This window comes from Salmo trutta, chromosome 7, assembly GCF_901001165.1.
Source record: "Salmo trutta chromosome 7, fSalTru1.1, whole genome shotgun sequence".
In the NCBI taxonomy this organism is placed as follows: domain Eukaryota; kingdom Metazoa; phylum Chordata; class Actinopteri; order Salmoniformes; family Salmonidae; genus Salmo; species Salmo trutta.
The window spans coordinates 39,156,820-39,174,060 of NC_042963.1; the positions used below are offsets into that span (position 1 = coordinate 39,156,820).

General features: G+C 43.6%; 1 protein-coding gene and 1 long non-coding RNA gene across 2 annotated transcripts in view; one reads left to right on the forward strand and one right to left on the reverse strand.

Moving 5' to 3' along the window:
- Positions 1–14,602, reverse strand: part of slc17a8 (solute carrier family 17 member 8) — a 32,752-nt gene extending 18,150 nt beyond the window's left edge. Inside the window, exons 1-2 of the mRNA XM_029758805.1 lie at positions 14,010–14,602; positions 1,692–1,944 (exon numbers count right to left, since the gene is read on the reverse strand). Of these exons, the coding sequence (XP_029614665.1) occupies positions 1,692–1,944; positions 14,010–14,110 (354 nt within the window). The 5' untranslated portion in view covers positions 14,111–14,602. The remainder of the gene's footprint in view (positions 1–1,691; positions 1,945–14,009) is intronic.
- Positions 1,854–11,651, forward strand: LOC115197374 (uncharacterized). Its single transcript, XR_003879010.1, has 3 exons — positions 1,854–2,012; positions 11,309–11,430; positions 11,560–11,651. It is a non-coding gene; the product is annotated as an uncharacterized LOC115197374 (long non-coding RNA).
- Positions 14,603–17,241: the final 2,639 nt, after the last annotated feature.

Here is a 17,241-nt window from a genome sequence, read left to right on the forward strand (position 1 = left end):
CCAGTAAAGTTATTTTGAGATCTGGCCATTCGGTAGCAATTACGAGATGATAATATATTTTTCTTTGAATGACAATATTATAATTTACCAATGTTTTCGAATAGTAATTCCGTGATTTTTAATGCTGGATTGACTGGGTGCATTCGAGCCGAAAAAAATTCTGAATTTCACCGCGACTGTAAATGCTGTTTTTGGATATAAATATGAACTTGATGGAACTAAAAATGCATGTATTGTATAACATAATGTCCTATGAGTGTCATCTGATGCAGATTGTCAAAGGTAAGTGCATAATTCTAGCTAGTTTTCTGTCTGTTGATGCCCTTCTTTGAATTGGCTAAACATTACACGCAGCTATTGTCAATGTACTCTCCTCACATAACCTAACTTTATGCATTCTCCGTAATGCCTCTGAAAATCGGACAGCGTGGTTAGATTTAGGAGATATATCTTTCAAATGGAGGAAAATAGTTGATTATTTGATTTTTTGAAATGATTACTCTTGCAGTTTTGAATTCCCCGCCATGGTCACATGACAATGAATCCCAATACCGGGATAAGATCGGGATAAGATCCTCAACAGGTTAAACCCCTTGTGAGACCATATGCTGGTGCGGTTGGCCCTGGGTTCCTCCTAATGCAAGACAATGCTAGACCTCATGTGGCTGGAGTGTGTCAGCAGTTCCTGCAAGAGGAAGGCATTGATGCTATGGACTGGCCCGCCCGTTCCCCAGACCTGAATCCAATTGAGCACATCTGGGACATCATGTCTCGCTCCATCCACCAATGCCACATTGCACCACAGACTGTCTAGGAGTTGGCGGATGCTTTAGTCCAGGTCTGGGAGGAGATCCCTCAGGAGACCATCCGCCACCTCATCAGGAGCATGCCCAGGCGTTGTAGGGAGGTCATACAGGCACGTGGAGGCCACACACACTACTGAGCCTCATTTTGACTTGTTTTAAGGACATTACATCAAAGTTGGATCAGCCTGTAGTGTGGTTTTCCACTTTAATTTTGAGTGTGACTCCAAATCCAGACCTCCATGGGTTGATAAATTGGATTTCCATTGATTATTTTTGTGTGATTTTGTTGTCAGCACATTCAACTATGTAAAGAAAAAAGTATTTCATAAGATTATTTCTCTCATTCAGATCTAGGATGTGTTGTTTAAGTGTTCCCTTTATTTTTTTGAGCAGTATATTTTTAAAAAAATCCTTTTTGGTACATTTACCCCTTTTTCTCCCCAATTTGTAGTTACAGTCTTGTCCCATCACTGCAACTCCCCTATGGACTCAGGAGAGATGAAGGTCAAGAGCCATGTGTTCTCCGAAACACGACCCTGCCAAACCACACTGCTTCTTGACACACTGGTTGCTTAACCAGCCGCACCAATGTGTCGGAGGAAACACCATCCAACTGGTGACCGGGGTCAGCTTGCAGGTGCCCGGTCCACCACAAGGAGTCACTAGAGTGCGATGGGACAAGGAAATCCCGGCCGGCCAAACCCTCCCCTATCCCGGACGACGCTGGGCAAATTGCGCACCGCCTCTTGGGTCTCCCGGTCACGGCCAGCTGTGACACAGCCTGGGATCAAACCCGGGTCTGTAGTGACGCCACTCAGGAGGCCCCTATGGATCATTTATTTATTTATTTATTTTATGTCAGTGATTTCTGTCTTTCTCTCTCACCTGGAGTACAGGTGTTCCATTGATGTAGACTGTGTTGTTGTTGACCATCTCCACAATGGCCACCCCCAGGTTGCAACGGATGCCAAAGGAGATGCAGAAGCCCAGTCCACTGAGAATGGCGATGATGTAGCGCTTGGGCAGGCCGCAGCAACCGCAGTCAAATAGAGGGGGATTGTGGCGAGGAGCCACCGGTTGCCCGTCCTCCGTGAGCTCCATCTGGTCATCCTCGTCCACATTGGTCCCATCAATTTTCCTGTAACACAAAACATGGGAGTTGAGAAAACAGTCAACGTTCCTACGAAGTTCAACAGGATGACATTGGTAAGTGTTTAATGGATGACATTGTCATACTACACTACACAGGCCTACTACAAACAAGTATGGTGTATACAAAAAGTATTTGTATACCTGATACCCTTGAATGACACTTTACATTAAATCTACTATGATATTTAAAACAGTCTTTAAAAGACAGGAAGGAAAGGAAACTGTCCACTACCCATGAGAGTTACAAGGTGAACTCAGCATGCCATTCTGAAAAGGTCACTGTGCATCTGATATTTGGTTCCCCCTCACCCTCCTCCCCACTTCTGTACACCTGTTCCACTACCCAGCGTCCCTCTCTGCCCTCATCCCGCAGCGAGCAGGTATTGCTTTCATCTGGCCGCTTCAGATCTCCACCTGAGTACCTCTATCTGGGAAGAAATTCATATGGGGTTCAAGGGGTCTTGTTTTTATCATGCATTTGGTCTCCCTAGCACAGACAGCCATTGTTATTGAATGGTATATATATATGTTTTCAATCCCCTTCATATGGACAGCTGTTGTGATACACCGGCAAATACAGTCAGTGTTTAAAGCGTCATTCCATCCATCACAAACAAACTGAATGTAAACAGTATCAGCCTCTTTGTTACATTGGTGTGGAGTTCATTTGCACAGCACAAACCCAATGGATGACAGTGTAATAGATATTCTCAACACACCTCCAGGCAGCTTACAGACAGAGTGTTTGATGGACAGGGCAAAAAGGAGAGTCTTGCAAACTCGTATCCAATCTTATAAGACACCGTGGACAAAATTCCTTGTTTGCTACAATTGTTATGTTAAGGGACAGGAAACCATGCCCTATAGAGAAGCTGTAGAGGCTTTATTTGCTACCTTTGACCCAACCCATTGAAATGTATGAGAGAAGCATCTTATCAACTGTCTTCAGCCATAGTGTTTTGTGTTGTCCATTGACACACTGAGTCAGCCATTTTAGAATTTGCACCATAATCAGGTTCCATAAGTGGCTCCCGTGTGGCTCAGTTGGTAGAGCATGGTGTTTGCAATGCCACGGTTGTGGGTTCGATTCCCACGGGGGACCAGTACAGAGAAAAAATTTATGAAATGTATGCATTCACTACTGTAAGTTGCTCTGGATAAGAGCGTCTGCTAAAATGTAAAAATGAGTATAGAGTGCTAATTTTATCTGCTGCAGAATCGGTAAAGTGCACCTTAAAAGCACTTAAAAACATAATAAGTGTCAAAACTAGGCTTGCAAAGGAAGGGTATATTACCTGAAACTTTTGAAGTTTACCAGTAAACTACCAGAAGCTTTTTAACTTTCAAGAATATATAGAATTTGATCAGATGAAATCTATTGGCTTTTTTGGGGGTACTTCAGATTATAAGAGGTGTCTAATTATCTCTGGCAATCTGTGTGGCCTTCTGATTTTAAAATAAAAAAATAATAAACCTGTATTTAATGTTTAATATGAGGATTTCAACACATTCTATTGTTTTTTTTACACACTTTTATTTATTTTACTATGTCAAAATGTCTTTGTTGTAAATGTTTTGGGGCCAAACTGGTGGCAGTTGTGAAAAAAGACGAGAGTTGGAAGAGTTGCAGAGTTAACTGAAAATAATGCCATTGTTGATAAGATGCTTTTTCATTAATTAGGATATTTTCTCTTGAACCATATGGTCTATATTGTGGTGGATGAATCAGAATTAGTTGGGTAACATAGATAATTAAGATGTCTTATCTGCATAATATGCTTATGTGATATACTTGTTATTAGAATGTATCCCTTTGGACTTTGGTGTTGGCAGTTGTACTTCTTCCCTCAGCTGGGGCTCAGTCATTTGGGGCCCAGAGAAGGGAGAGGTCAGTCTTGTCTTTTACATGTCTCTGGTGCTATGCAGAATATCAGAAAGGGAAGAGGACAGGATGGAACATGGTTTTCATATGTGAATGTGTCTTTACCTATTCTTAAACCATGTGAAGGGATGCGATCACAGCCCGGTGCAATCTGTGCCCGTGCCCCGCATTTGTCGGGCTAGGTTGAGCATTCAGCCAGGAAGGGTGGTGCCAGCTCAGCGCTCCTGGTCTCCAGTTCGCCTTCTCGGTCCAGGATATCCTGTGTTAGCGCTGCACACTGTGTCGCCAGTGCGTATTCACAGCCCAGTTCGTCCTGTGCCAGCGCCCCACGTTTGCCGGGCGAGAGTAAGCATCCAGCCAGGACGGGTTGTGCCAGCTCTATGCTCGAGACCTCCAGTGCGCCTCCACGGCCCAGTATATCCTGTGCCTATCCCATGTACCCGGCCTCCAGTGAGTCTATCCAGCCTGGTACGCCCTGTGCCTGCTCCTCGCACTTGCCCTGAGGTGCGTGTCACCAGTCTGGCACCACCTGTGCCAGCCCCACGCATCAGGCCTCCAGTGCGCATTCCCAGTCTAGAGCTTCCGGCGACAGTTCCCAGTCCAGAGCTTCCGGCGACAGTTCCCAGTCTAGAGCTTCCGGCGACTGTTCCCAGTCCAGAGCTTCCGGTGACTGTTCCCAGTCCAGAGCTTCCGGCGACTGTTCCCAGTCCAGAGCTTCCGGTGACTGTTCCCAGTCCAGAGCTTCCGGTGACTGTTCCCAGTCCAGAGCTTCCGGCGACAGTGCCCAGTCCAGAGCTTCCGGCGACGTTTTACAGTCCGGAACCTCCTGAGAAGGCCCACAGTCCGGAACCTCCTGAGAGGCCCACAGTCCGGAACCTCCTGAGAGGGCCCACAGTCCGGAACCTCCTGAGAGGGCCCACAGTCCGGAACCTCCTGAGAGGGCCCACAGTCCGGAACCTCCTGAGAGGGCCCACAGTCCGGAACCTCCTGAGAGGGCCCACAGTCCGGAACCTCCTGAGAGGGCCCACAGTCCGGAACCTCCTGAGAGGGCCCACAGTCCGGAACCTCCTGAGACGGCCCACAGTCCGGAACCTCCTGAGACGGCCCACAGTCCGGAACCTCCTGAGACGGCCCACAGTCCGGAACCTCCTGAGACGGCCCACAGTCCGGAACCTCCTGAGACGGCCCACAGTCCGGAACCTCCTGAGACGGCCCACAGTCCGGAACCTCCTGAGACGGCCCACAGTCCGGAACCTCCTGAGACGGCCCACAGTCCGGAACCTCCTGAGACGGCCCACAGTCCGGAACCTCCTGAGACGGCCCACAGTCCGGAACCTCCTGAGACGGCCCACAGTCCGGAACCTCCTGAGACGGCCCACAGTCCGGAACCTCCTGAGACGGCCCACAGTCCGGAACCTCCTGAGACGGCCCACAGTCCGGAACCTCCTGAGACGGCCCACAGTCCGGAACCTCCTGAGACGGCCCACAGTCCGGAACCTCCTGAGACGTTCCCCAGTCCGGAGTCTTCAGCGGCGTTCCCCAGTCCGGAGTCTTCAGCGGCGGTCCCCTGTCCGGAGTCTTCAGCGGCGGTCCGCAGTTCGGAGTCTCCAGCGGCGGTCCGCAGTCCGGAGACTCCAGCGGCGTTCCGCAGTCCGGAGACTCCAGCGGCGGTCCGCAGTCCGGAGACTCCAGCGGCGGTCCGCAGTCCGGAGACTCCAGGGGCGGTCCGCAGTCCGGAGTCTCCAGGGGCGGTCCGGAGTCTTCAGCGGCGGTCCGCAGTCCAGAACCTCCAGCGGCGGTATGCAGTCCAGAACCTCCAGCGGCGGTCGGCAGTCCAGAACCTCCGGTGATGATCCACGGTCCGGGTCCTTCGGCGACGATCCAGGGTCCAGTGACACAAAAGCGGAGGGATCAGCGGTGGGAACGGGGGATACGCCCCAAACCAGAGCTGACTCCTCTGCTGGAGGAGCCGCGGGATGAGAAGGTTCTGCGTACTGCACCAGAGCCGCCATAGACATTTGTCACCCTCCCTTACCCTCGCTTTTTTTTTTAAAGGTGCTTTCGGAGTCCGCACCTTTGGGGGGGGGGGTACTGTCACGTCCTGACCATAGAAAGCTGTTATTTTCTATGGTAGAGTAGGTCAGGGCGTGACAGGGAGGGTTTTCTAGTTTAGATTTTCTATGTTGTTATGTTCTAGTTTTGTATTTCTATGTTGGGCTTTGTTTGGGATGATCTCCAATAAGAGACAGCTGGTCATAGTTGTCTCTAATTGGAGATCATACTTAAGTAGGTGTTTGTCCCACCTGGGTTTGTGGGAGATAGTTTTTGAGTTAGTGTATGTTTCACCTCTGCGTCACGGTTTGTTGTTTTGTTCTTTAGTTTATGTGTATGTATTGCATAGTTTCACAGTGAAAATAAAATGTGGAACGACACACACTGCACTTTGGTCCGCTCCTTCCTACGACAACCGTGACAATATGAATATTTTTTTTCCCAATGATAAATGACCAGACTTGCCATAGATTACCATAGATTGTTAATTACCATTATTCCATTAACTTTGGTAAATTACCAGTAGCTTTGCAACCCTAGTCAAAGCATTAGCGGTAGCAAAACATAGAACAACCACAAATGCAATATACAGTGCATTCTGAAAGTATTCAGACCTCTTTACTTTTTCCACATTTTGTTACGTTACAACCTTATTCTAAAATGAATTAAATAGTTTTTTCCCCCTCATCAATCTACACACAATACCCCATAATGACAAAGCAAAAACAGGTTTTTAGACATTTTTGCAAATGTATAAAAAATACAAAAATGAAATATACATTTACATAAGTATTCAGACCCTTTACTCAGTACTGTGGTTCAAGTCCGGGCTCTGGCTGGGCCACTCAATAATATTCAGAGATTTGTCCCAAAGCCAGTCCTGCGTTGTGCTTAGGGTCGTTGTCCTGTTGGAAGGTGAATGTGGAGCAGGTTTTCATCAAGGATCTCTCTGTACTTTGCTCCGTCCATCCTTCCCTCGATCTTGACTAGTCTCCCAGTCCCTGCCTCTGAAAAACATCACCACAGCATGATGCTGCCACCATCATGCTTCACTGTAGGGATTGTGCCAGGTTTCCTCCAGACGTGACGCTTGGCATTCAAGCCCAAGAGAATCTTGCTTCTCATTGTCTGAGGGTGCCTTTTGGCAAACTCCAAGCAGGCTGTCATGTGCCTTTTACTGAGGAGTGTCTTATGTCTGGCCACTCTACCATAAGGTGGGGGGCTGCAGAGATGGTTGTCCTTCTGGAAGGTTCTCTCATCTCCACAGAGGAACTCTGGAACTCTGTCAGAGTGACCATCAGGTTCTTGGTCACCTCCCTGACCAAAGCCCTTGGTCACCACCAATTGCTCAGTTTGGCCGTGCGGCGAGCTCCAGGAAGAGTCTTGGTGGTTCCAAACTTCTTCCATTTAAGAATGATGGAGGCCACTGTGTTCTTGGGGACCTTCAATGCTGTAGACATATTTTGGTACCCTTCCCCAGATCTGTGCCTCGACACAATCCTGTCTTGGAGCCGTACGGACAATTCCTTCGACCTCATGGCTTGGTTTTCACTCTGAAATGCACTGTCAACTGTGGGACAGTGCATGTGGGACAGTGCACTGCGGCAGGTAGCCTAGTGGTTAGAGCGTTGGGCCAGTAACTGAAAGATTGCTAGATCAAATCCCCGAGCTGATAAGGTAAAAATCTGTCATTCTGCCCTTGAACAAGGTAGTTAATGCATTGCTCCTAGGCTGTCAATGTATAAAATAATTTGTTCTTAACTGACTTGCCTAGTTAAAATTTTTTTTTTTAATAATATAGACAAGTGTGTGCCTTTCGAAATCATGTCCACTCATTTGAATTTACCACAGATGGACTCCAATCAAGTTGCAGAAACATCTCAAGGATCATCATTGGAAACTAATTTTCGAGTCTCATAGCAAAGGGTCTGAATACTTATGTAAATAAGGTATTTCTGTTAAAAAAAAAATTATACATGTGCAAACATTTCTAAAACCCTGGCCTGAAAGTAGTAGCCACTTCAAAGTAGCCACCTTTTGCCTTGATGACAGCTTTGCACGCTCTTGGCATTCTCTCAACCAGCTTCAACTGGAATGCTTTTCCAATATTCTTGAAGGAGTTCCCACATATGCTGATATGTGGGAATATGTTGGCTGCTTTTCCTTCATTATGCGGTCCAACTCATCCCCTACCATCTTAATTGGGTTGAGGTCGGGTGATTGTGGAAGCCATGTCATCTGATGCAGCACTCCATCGCTCTCCTTCTTGGTCAAATAGCCATTACACAGCCTGGAGGTGTGTTGGGTCATTGTCCTGTTGAAAAACAAATGACAGCCCTACTAAGCATAAACCAGATGGGATGGCATATTGCTGCAGAATGCAGTTGTAACCATCCTGGTTCTGTGTGTCTTGAATTCTAAATAAATCACTGACATTGTCACCAGCAAAGCAACACCACCATCACACCTCCTCCTCCATGCTTCACGGTGGGAACCACACATGCGGAGATCATCCTTTCACCTACTCCGTGCCTCACAAAGACACAGTGGTTGGAACAAAAAAATCTCCAATTTGGACTCATAAGACCAAAGGACAGATTTACACCAGTCTAATGTCTATTGTTCATGTTTCTTGGCCGAAGCAAGTCTCTTCTTCTTATTGGTGTCCTTTATTAGTGGTTTCTTTGCAGCAATTCGATCATGAAGGCCTGATTCACACAGTCTCCTCTGAACAGTTGATGTTGAGATGTCTGTTACTTGAACTCTGTGAAGCATTTATTTGGGCTGCAATTGGAGGTGCAGTTAACTCTAATTAACTTATCCTCTGCAGCAGAGGTAATTCTGGGTCTTCTTTTCCTGTGGCGGTCTTCATGAGAGCTAGTTTCATCATAGCCCTTGATGGGTTTTTTTCAAAGTTCTTGAAATGTTCCTCTTTGACTGACCTTCATGTCTTAAAGTAATGATGGACTGTCGTTTCTCTTTGCTTATTTGAGCTGTTCTTGCCATAATATGGACTTGGTCTTTTACCAAATAGGGCTATCTTCTGTATACCACACCTACCTTGTCACAACACAACTGATTGTCTCAAACTCATTAAGAATGAAAGAAAGAAATTTCCCAAATTAACTTTTAAGAAGGCACACCTGTTAATTTAAATGCATTCCAGGTAACTACCTGATGTAGCTGGTTGAGAGAATGCCAAGAGTGTGCAAAGCTGTCATCAAGGCAAAGGGTGGCTACTGTGATGAATCTCAAATATAAAATATATTTTGATTTGTTTAACACTTTTTTTGGTTACTTCCTGATTCCATATGTGTTATTTCATAGTTTTGATGTCTTCACTATAATTCTACTATGTAGACAATAGTACAAATAAAGAAAAACCCTTGAATGAGTAGGTGTGTTCAATCTTTTGACTGGTACTGTATATATATCGTTTTTATCTAGTCCCCTGCTGTCAAAGATGCTGGGCTTCATTTCTACTCCCATGCACTCTTTAGAGGTCTATAGTATGTACACTATCCAGTCCTCTATTCTTTTACAAGTCTTTCATGTGCAAGAACTCCTTTATGAGGAGTTGCTTGAAAGGCCCACATTCGTAAATGAGCAAAAGCCTGTTTTCTCCCATTATCTATTAGCAAGCAGAATCTAACTCATCCCTGCCTCCCACAGCTTGCCACCCTTGTCTTTCCCAACTCACCCCTGTCATCCCCAGCCCCTATCCATCTTCCCCAACTCACCTCTTACAGAATATTACATTATTTATTTTGGAACACTTTACATGTGAACATGTTTTCACATGTGTAGTTTCATGTTATCACGTTTCTTTGCATGTTGTCACATGTAAAGATATTGTGAAATTCATCAGTTTTTTCCGTAAGGGACCCCTGCTTTCTCCATCCCCCATCCCTATTTCCTAGCTCACAGATCGTGCTCTCTTTTATCTAAAATAGACTGGACAAATGCTATGAGAATGGTTGATCATTATCAGAAGGAGGAAATGATGCTTGGCTCGCCTCAACACTAATAAAATAGTATTAGTGCCTTTTTAATAAAGTCGTTTCTATCCTCTAAGTAGACCAAATTGATCTTTGATCTACCGAGTGGATAAAAAACATGGAGATAATTATGCCTCAACAGAGAATTGAAAACAATCTCTCTTTCTCAAGAGCTTGTTTTCAATTTCATCATTTTGGTCAAAGCTGCAGTGGCAAGTGGCAACATCAAAAACACACAAACAGCCAACTGTAACCTATATTGTACTTTCTGACATTCAACTGACATATCATGTCAACTGATGGTATAATAAACAAAGTTGCTTTCCTTGTCGATTTCCTTGTCTTTTAAAGACAAAGAGTATGGATCCCTGTTTAAAATTGATATGTAAAATCACAAGAACAACATTTAATTGATAAATGTCTTGATAAATCCAAAGTGATTTATTGTTTTCCAGTCAGATGAAAGTTAAGTGTGACATCATCCTGTCTGCATGAGGTCCATGACATCATTATGTCTATCCAGTGGTGGAAAAGGTTCCCAATTGTCATACTTGAGTAAAAGTAAAGATACCTTAATAGAACGTAAAAGTAAAAGTCACTCAGTAAAATATTACATTAGTAAAGTCTAAAAGTATCAAAACTAAAAGTAAATGCAATAAATCCCTTCAAAGGAAATATATTACGTAAACCAGACTGCACAATTCTTTTCCATTTACGGATGGCCAGAAGCACACTCCAACACTCAGACATCATTTACAAATGAAGCATTTGTGTTTAGTGAGTCTGCCAGTTTAGAGGCAGTAGGGATGACTACGTGTTCTCTTGATAAGTACATTAGACCTTTTTCCTGTCCTGCAAAGCTTTCGAAATGAAACAAGTACTTTTGGGTATCAGAGAAAATGTATGAGAGTAAAAAGTACATATTTTCTTTAGGAATGTAGTGAAGTAGAAGTAGTAAAAAAAATGAATAATTGGAAAGTACAGTTTCCCCCCAAATACTTCTGTAAAAATGATGGGTTCAACAAGGGTTTGTCTAAGATCCTCAAAGTTCTTTGAAAAACCTTTGAGTTTTTTGCACTGAAAATTGCCACAAAAGGTTACTCCAAGAACCCCATAGGAGGTGGGGGTTCTTGCAGGAACCTAACTGCCCAACTGAAACATTTGGATTTGAAAGGACAGCAGGTGCAGGCACTTAACTGAAATATATAAGGATCTCCTCAATTTAAGGTAAGGTTTGTCCCTTGTATGATCTAAATTGATATTGTTTTATGATGATACCATCAATCTTTTCATATTTGTGCAAATCTTTCTAAAACAGTAAATGGACACAATTCAATAGATATCAATCAAATAGGTAAGAATATATAGGCTATATGTAGGTGAAGATAACTGAACTACTTTTGTGTCTGTGTCTGCAGGTATACAGAGGAGGAGGCATTTGTATGCCAATTGGTAATGGTATGTTATGCAGATCACATTTACCATCCTCCTCTCTTACCTCTTCAATGAATATCCCATAGGCCTCTAGATTATGGACAAGGTATGTGTATGAAAACCATAATCAAAACAGTTTTTTTAATTCACGTTCACCACAAAAACCAAGGTATGAATACTGTTGTGTGCATGTTTTGTTAATCATCTGTATAATTACTATTTTTTGGATTCACAGACTTTGCCCTCCCTAAACCTCTGATGAATATAACAGGAAACCTGTTTGATCACCATGCACTGCAAAATCCTTCTGTCTATGGATACGGAGAACATCCACACATTAACATCAACACGCAAGAGGATATATCCATTGGACTTGGGGCTCTGCTGGAGTTTACTTCCTATTTTGATTTCTTAATTTTGCTTGCCATTAAAATAAACACTGACAACAAAAATATTGTGTTATTGTTATGCATATTAATAATAATAGGGGAGGGGGGGTAGTTAAAAAATTAACCCCAAAAATGTTATTCAAAAGGTTATTCGAGGATCCATCAAAAGTGTTACGCTCGTTGTTTGAATGAGGAGACCAAGGTGCAGCGTGGTAAGCGTACATCTTTCTTTATTAGATGAACACCAACAAAACAACAAAATACAAAACCGAACGTAACGTTCTGCAGGGCTAGACAGCACAATGCAAAAACAAGATCCCACAATCTCAGGTGGGAAAAAGGGCTGCCTAAGTATGATCCCCAATCAGAGACAACAATAAACAGCTGCCTCTGATTGGGAACCATACTAGGCCAACAAAGAAATATAAACATAGATTTGCCCACCCAAGTCACACGCTGACCTAACCAAATAGAGAATAAAACAGACTCTTTAAGGTCAGGGCGTGACAAAAAGGGTTAGGTCAAAAAGGGTTTTTCAAATATGTTATAGTGGTTCCCCCACAGTTTCAATTTGAAGAACCCCTCAAGGATACTCCAGGAACCTTTTCTTTTTAGAGTGTAGTACTTTTACTTACTTTACACCACTGTGTCTATGAAGTTCTACGACTGTTGAGTTGTCACTCAGGTCATACAGAACAGAGGCTGTGTGTTTTATTGTTCAATGTCATTATCTCACAACCTTTTTTGTACCAAGGACAGCTTATATTTAAAGAAGTTATTACGAATGGGCTTAAACAGTGTCAGTTAACAGTCAGACTAGTCAGCATCTGCAACATTCTAGAGAGACCCTACTGAGAGAACCATGTCATTCCGTGTGATTTTTGTATTTCAGACAAAAAATTACGTCTCATGGGAAAAATAATTTTGCTTTGGTATGATTTTTTTTTTTTACCATTTAGCGTGGTTGTTTGGTAGAAAATACCTGGTAATTTCTGTACTGTGTCAAATTAAGTGTTAAGTTAATTACTGAATGGAATAATTTTCATGATGCTCACTTTATAGTCAGGCTATAATTGATTCATAAGGCAAAATTGAAAGAGTGATTAACTGGATCCATAATATATAACTCGATAAATAATGTAGTCTGTCCCAGAGCAATCTGGAATACCCTCTTGAAAAAACAAACAGGTTTCATCTGAAAATGAGATTAAGCCTAATGATTCATTCTGCTCATGCTTAATTCCTCTTTTCCTCTCTTGGTCTCTCTGGATTCACATTTCTTTAGTTTCACCTGCTAGTATTGATTTTAGCAGTTTGGTGGAATAGCATTTTCCCACGGCATGGATCCTTGTAGACTTTAATAAAACATTTAATTCAGCAGTTTCCCTGTGTTTGTACAGTGTTTCAAATTAAACTGAAGTAAATGTATGACATAAAATAGAAAGTTAGCTGACCACAGATTGATACAATTGGAATGAAAACACATTTTCAGTGTTCTGATATTACAATCCTTATATACATGATAACTGCTTGTTGGATAAATATGTCCAGTTCACCTTCTTTATACAATTTCATATTGAAAGATTATGAAATAATCAATCAACTGTTCACACAGTTTGGCTTGCTCTTGATCTATTTCAGACTGCACAGTGAACATTCTGGCTCTCAACATGCAAAATTCCCTTTCACAGGAAATTGCCCACTTACTTGGTTTATCTATTTTAAGACAACAATCTACCTCATACATGGAAGTTCCATATTCATCATCCTCCCCTTATGAAATATGTATCAGATATGAAATATGTATCATAATGTCTTAAAATAAAACCTGTGATTACATCACTGGGATTGCCTGGCAAGAAAAATTATTAAATTTTTATCTCTGGGATCTCTGGGTACAGTACATGGTGAGCTTCATGTTCTGCCTCTAAGGTTCTTCAACCCTCCTCGTCCCCACCACTGGCTTTGTTCATAGATTTAAGAATTTTGACCAAATGATCCATGTTTGGGATTATAGGACCACAATTGTTTAACAGTGTATATATACAGATTTTTATATAAAGATCCTAAAATACAATAAGATAACTAAGATACAATACCTACAAGTACCCCGAAATATTATCTTACAACTCACTTATGTGAAATTATCGGATCTATTGCTATAAGTAGATATCAAACCCGCACCGTGCCGTGCTTTCACCCCCATTGAGTCACACACATGTCTCAGTCAGAGAGTAGGGATTCACACCTATACAATCCCAGTTCCCCCATAATTTCCAGACAGTCCCAGACTCACCTCTGCAGGTTCCCCAGACCGTCTCCTACTGTATTCTTCACCTCCTCCTTCCCTGGTTTCAGAACCCGCTCCTTCAGCCCCGAAACCCCCCCAAAAGGCATCCTCTTCCGTTTCTCCCTGTCCTGTTCCCTCTCTTTATTTCACAGGAGTATGTCTCTCCCCCTATTTCTTGCACGCTTTGCTCTGAAAAAGACAAAAAATATCTGCTAGATGTGGTTGCTCATCTTTCCTGAGTTCTTATGCACCATGGGGCTGGTTCCGCCTTTGTGTGGTGCCACGGGTCCCTCAGATGTTCCTCAGATGTGAGATGGGCTTGTGCTGTCTGCCTCTCTCTGGCGTGACTAGGGGATCAGACTGGGAGGCAAGGGGATGATGGGCACAGTGAGGAATGACTAGGTGGAGGTGGAGGGTGTTCTTGTTGTGGCTAAGGGTGTGCAGATGTACACCTCAAGGTCCAAGGCACCAGATAGAACTCCTAGCATGGCATGGGTCACGTCACCTTCAGAAGGTTCAGTGGGAAGAGAGATACATGGAGGGAGGAAGAGAGAGTGAAAGAGTACAATCCACCACCTCAGTATCTTCGCATGGTGAGCTTTGTGTGGGTGGGTGCAGTAGGACTGAACAGCCCCCTTTGCTTTCCTCGCCTTCTGATAGCTCCACCACTCGTTGCGTGGACGGGCTCTGGTACCTGTCTGCCTCCCCTCCTAAAGTCCACCCCCTGTTCCCTCATTAGCTCCCAGCCCTCTAGCCCCACCTCCTCAGCCAACCATGTTCATCTGATACCAACCTAGTGGAGGAATGATTAAATATTGACAAGCTGAATTCAAAGAGAGACAAGAGTACCGTGGCTGCTGTGGTGAAACATAAAACTCAACTATAATCATGTTCCCGGTACACCACTCCCCATTCTTTGGCAGTTTTTCCATAGGACTATCATTTGGATTATCTGTCAGCAGCAACAGAGCTAGCTACCTGTGAGCTATTCAGACAGAGATACTGTAGCTAACTATCGCCAGTGTCATACTACTCTGCAGGTATACACTTACCTGCATGTGCATCTATTCAGTCACACCAAATGACACCTTTATGGGGGTTTCCCTAACTTCATGCTTATTTAACTGATACGGGCAAGCCCCACCAGCCCACCTTCTTCCAGTGTGACTCTCTTTATTTGCCGGGTCATTAAATATGCATGGGGATATTGAGATTTAAAAATGTATCAGTAGACTGCTGGGTGGTGCACCGAGCTCTAGACTCTGTTTTACTAATGGGTTGCTCCAGAGTGACGGCTTGGGGCAGTGCTGCGTGTGTGTGTGTGTATGTCTCTGTGTGTGTTGTGAAAATGCCCTGCACCCACTTTTTCTGCAAGGACCCACTATCCAGACCCTCCAATTCGGTGGCAAGAACATTTAGCCTAAGAGGAAATGAGGGAATTCTAGATTTTGTTTTCCTTGAGGTGGAGATGATGCTCTAGGAGTGTAACTCAGTATGGAGTTATCTGGGATGGAGATGCTATCTGGGACGACATGATGATATGTTGGTTGTGGTTTCATACGATGGGTCATTGATAGGGCCATAAAACTTGGGCCTGGAGCGTTGTCTCACGTCAGATAGAGCAACGACTCTTCATGTTTGCATTAATGTTCATTTGAGATGCGTCACGTTAAAATGATGCCACCTGTCGGAGACAATGGGGTCCGGAGTGTACATTCAACTCCTTCTGGGTTCTTCTCTTTACACTTTCAGGAAAAGCCGTGCCTACCATCTAGTGGTTAGAAGGAGGTACAGGCCTAGACCATATCTATAATGAACCGATTGCTAAGTCTATAACCCCTTTCTAAAAGGTGCATAATTTAAAGTGGTTCTCTAAGCACAATTGCTTCACCTCTTCTTTGTTAATAATTCCAGAGAGAAAAGAGTGTGTCTATCTATTTAATTTGGATAGTATGTCTGCCTATTTCCATGTTAAAGCCTCAGCCCTCCATACAAGATACCTTAAGTTTAAATCCATCAAAACCTGCGCTGGATGAATGTGGAGGGCATTGGAGCTGTCGATGATGGGTCATGGACAGCCATAGCTAGACCAATGCCTCACTGTTGAACAGGAGCGTTTCTAGTAATATTCTAATGGGGGGACCAAGAACCAGTCATGGGTGGCCATGGAAAATCTGCAAATTGTATCAGAAATAGCATTGAAAATTGGCACACAAGGAGGGGCTGGTGCCACCCCGGCCCCCCTTCTGGTACCGCCCCTGCTGTTGAGTACATAGCTGTATACAGTGGCTGCTGTGGTGAAACGGTTGTCACTAGTTACCACAGCTACAAAGTCAGGATGGGCTATATTATAAAAATGTATGAAAACAAAAATCAGCTTTTTGGACTTAATTTAAGGTTAGGCATAAGGTTAGCAGTGTGGTTAGGGTTAGGTTAAAAATCAGATTTTAAGAAGAGAAATCTAAGAAATAGGCGGGGTTTATGACTTTGTGGCTGTGGTAGTGACGACTACTGTAGGCTACGTTGACTCTCACAGCTCCATGAAATCTGCGGCATTAAGCAACATTAATGGGTCTAAATGAGCAAAACGTTTCAAGATAAAAGTTCTCAGCTTCCTTGAACACAAGATAACAAATCGTAGCACATTTTTCCTGTTTCAAGATACGTTATTTTTCTCTGATTCCACCCTCTCCCATTCATGCTATTTTAGTAGGTATTAAGGCTTATTGTTGAGTTCTAGTGGTTATTTAAGTGATAATGCCCGAGAAGCAGGTGTTTGGAGGATATATTTGAACGGGTGTTGTTAGGCCCGAGACCAAGTCAAGGGCCTGCAAACCGTGTCAATATATCCTCCAAACACCGGCTTCGAAGGCGTTATCAAATCAAACTTTATTTGTCACGCGCGCCAAATACAGTAAGTGTAGACTTTACCGTAAAATGCTTACTTACAAGCCCTTAACCAACAGTGTAGTTCAAGAAGAGTTAAGAAAATATTGACCAAGTAGACTAAAATAAAAAGTAATACAATAAGAATAACAATAACGAGGGGGCACAGGTACCGATTCAGTGTGCGGGGATACAGGTTAGTTGAGGTAATTTGTGCATGTAGGAGGGGGTGAAGTGACTGTGCATAGATAATAAACTAGTGAGTAGCAGCAGTGTGCAAAAGGGAGGGGGGGTGGGGTCAATGTAAATTGTCCGGTGGCGATTGTATTAATTGTTCAGCAGTCTTATGGCT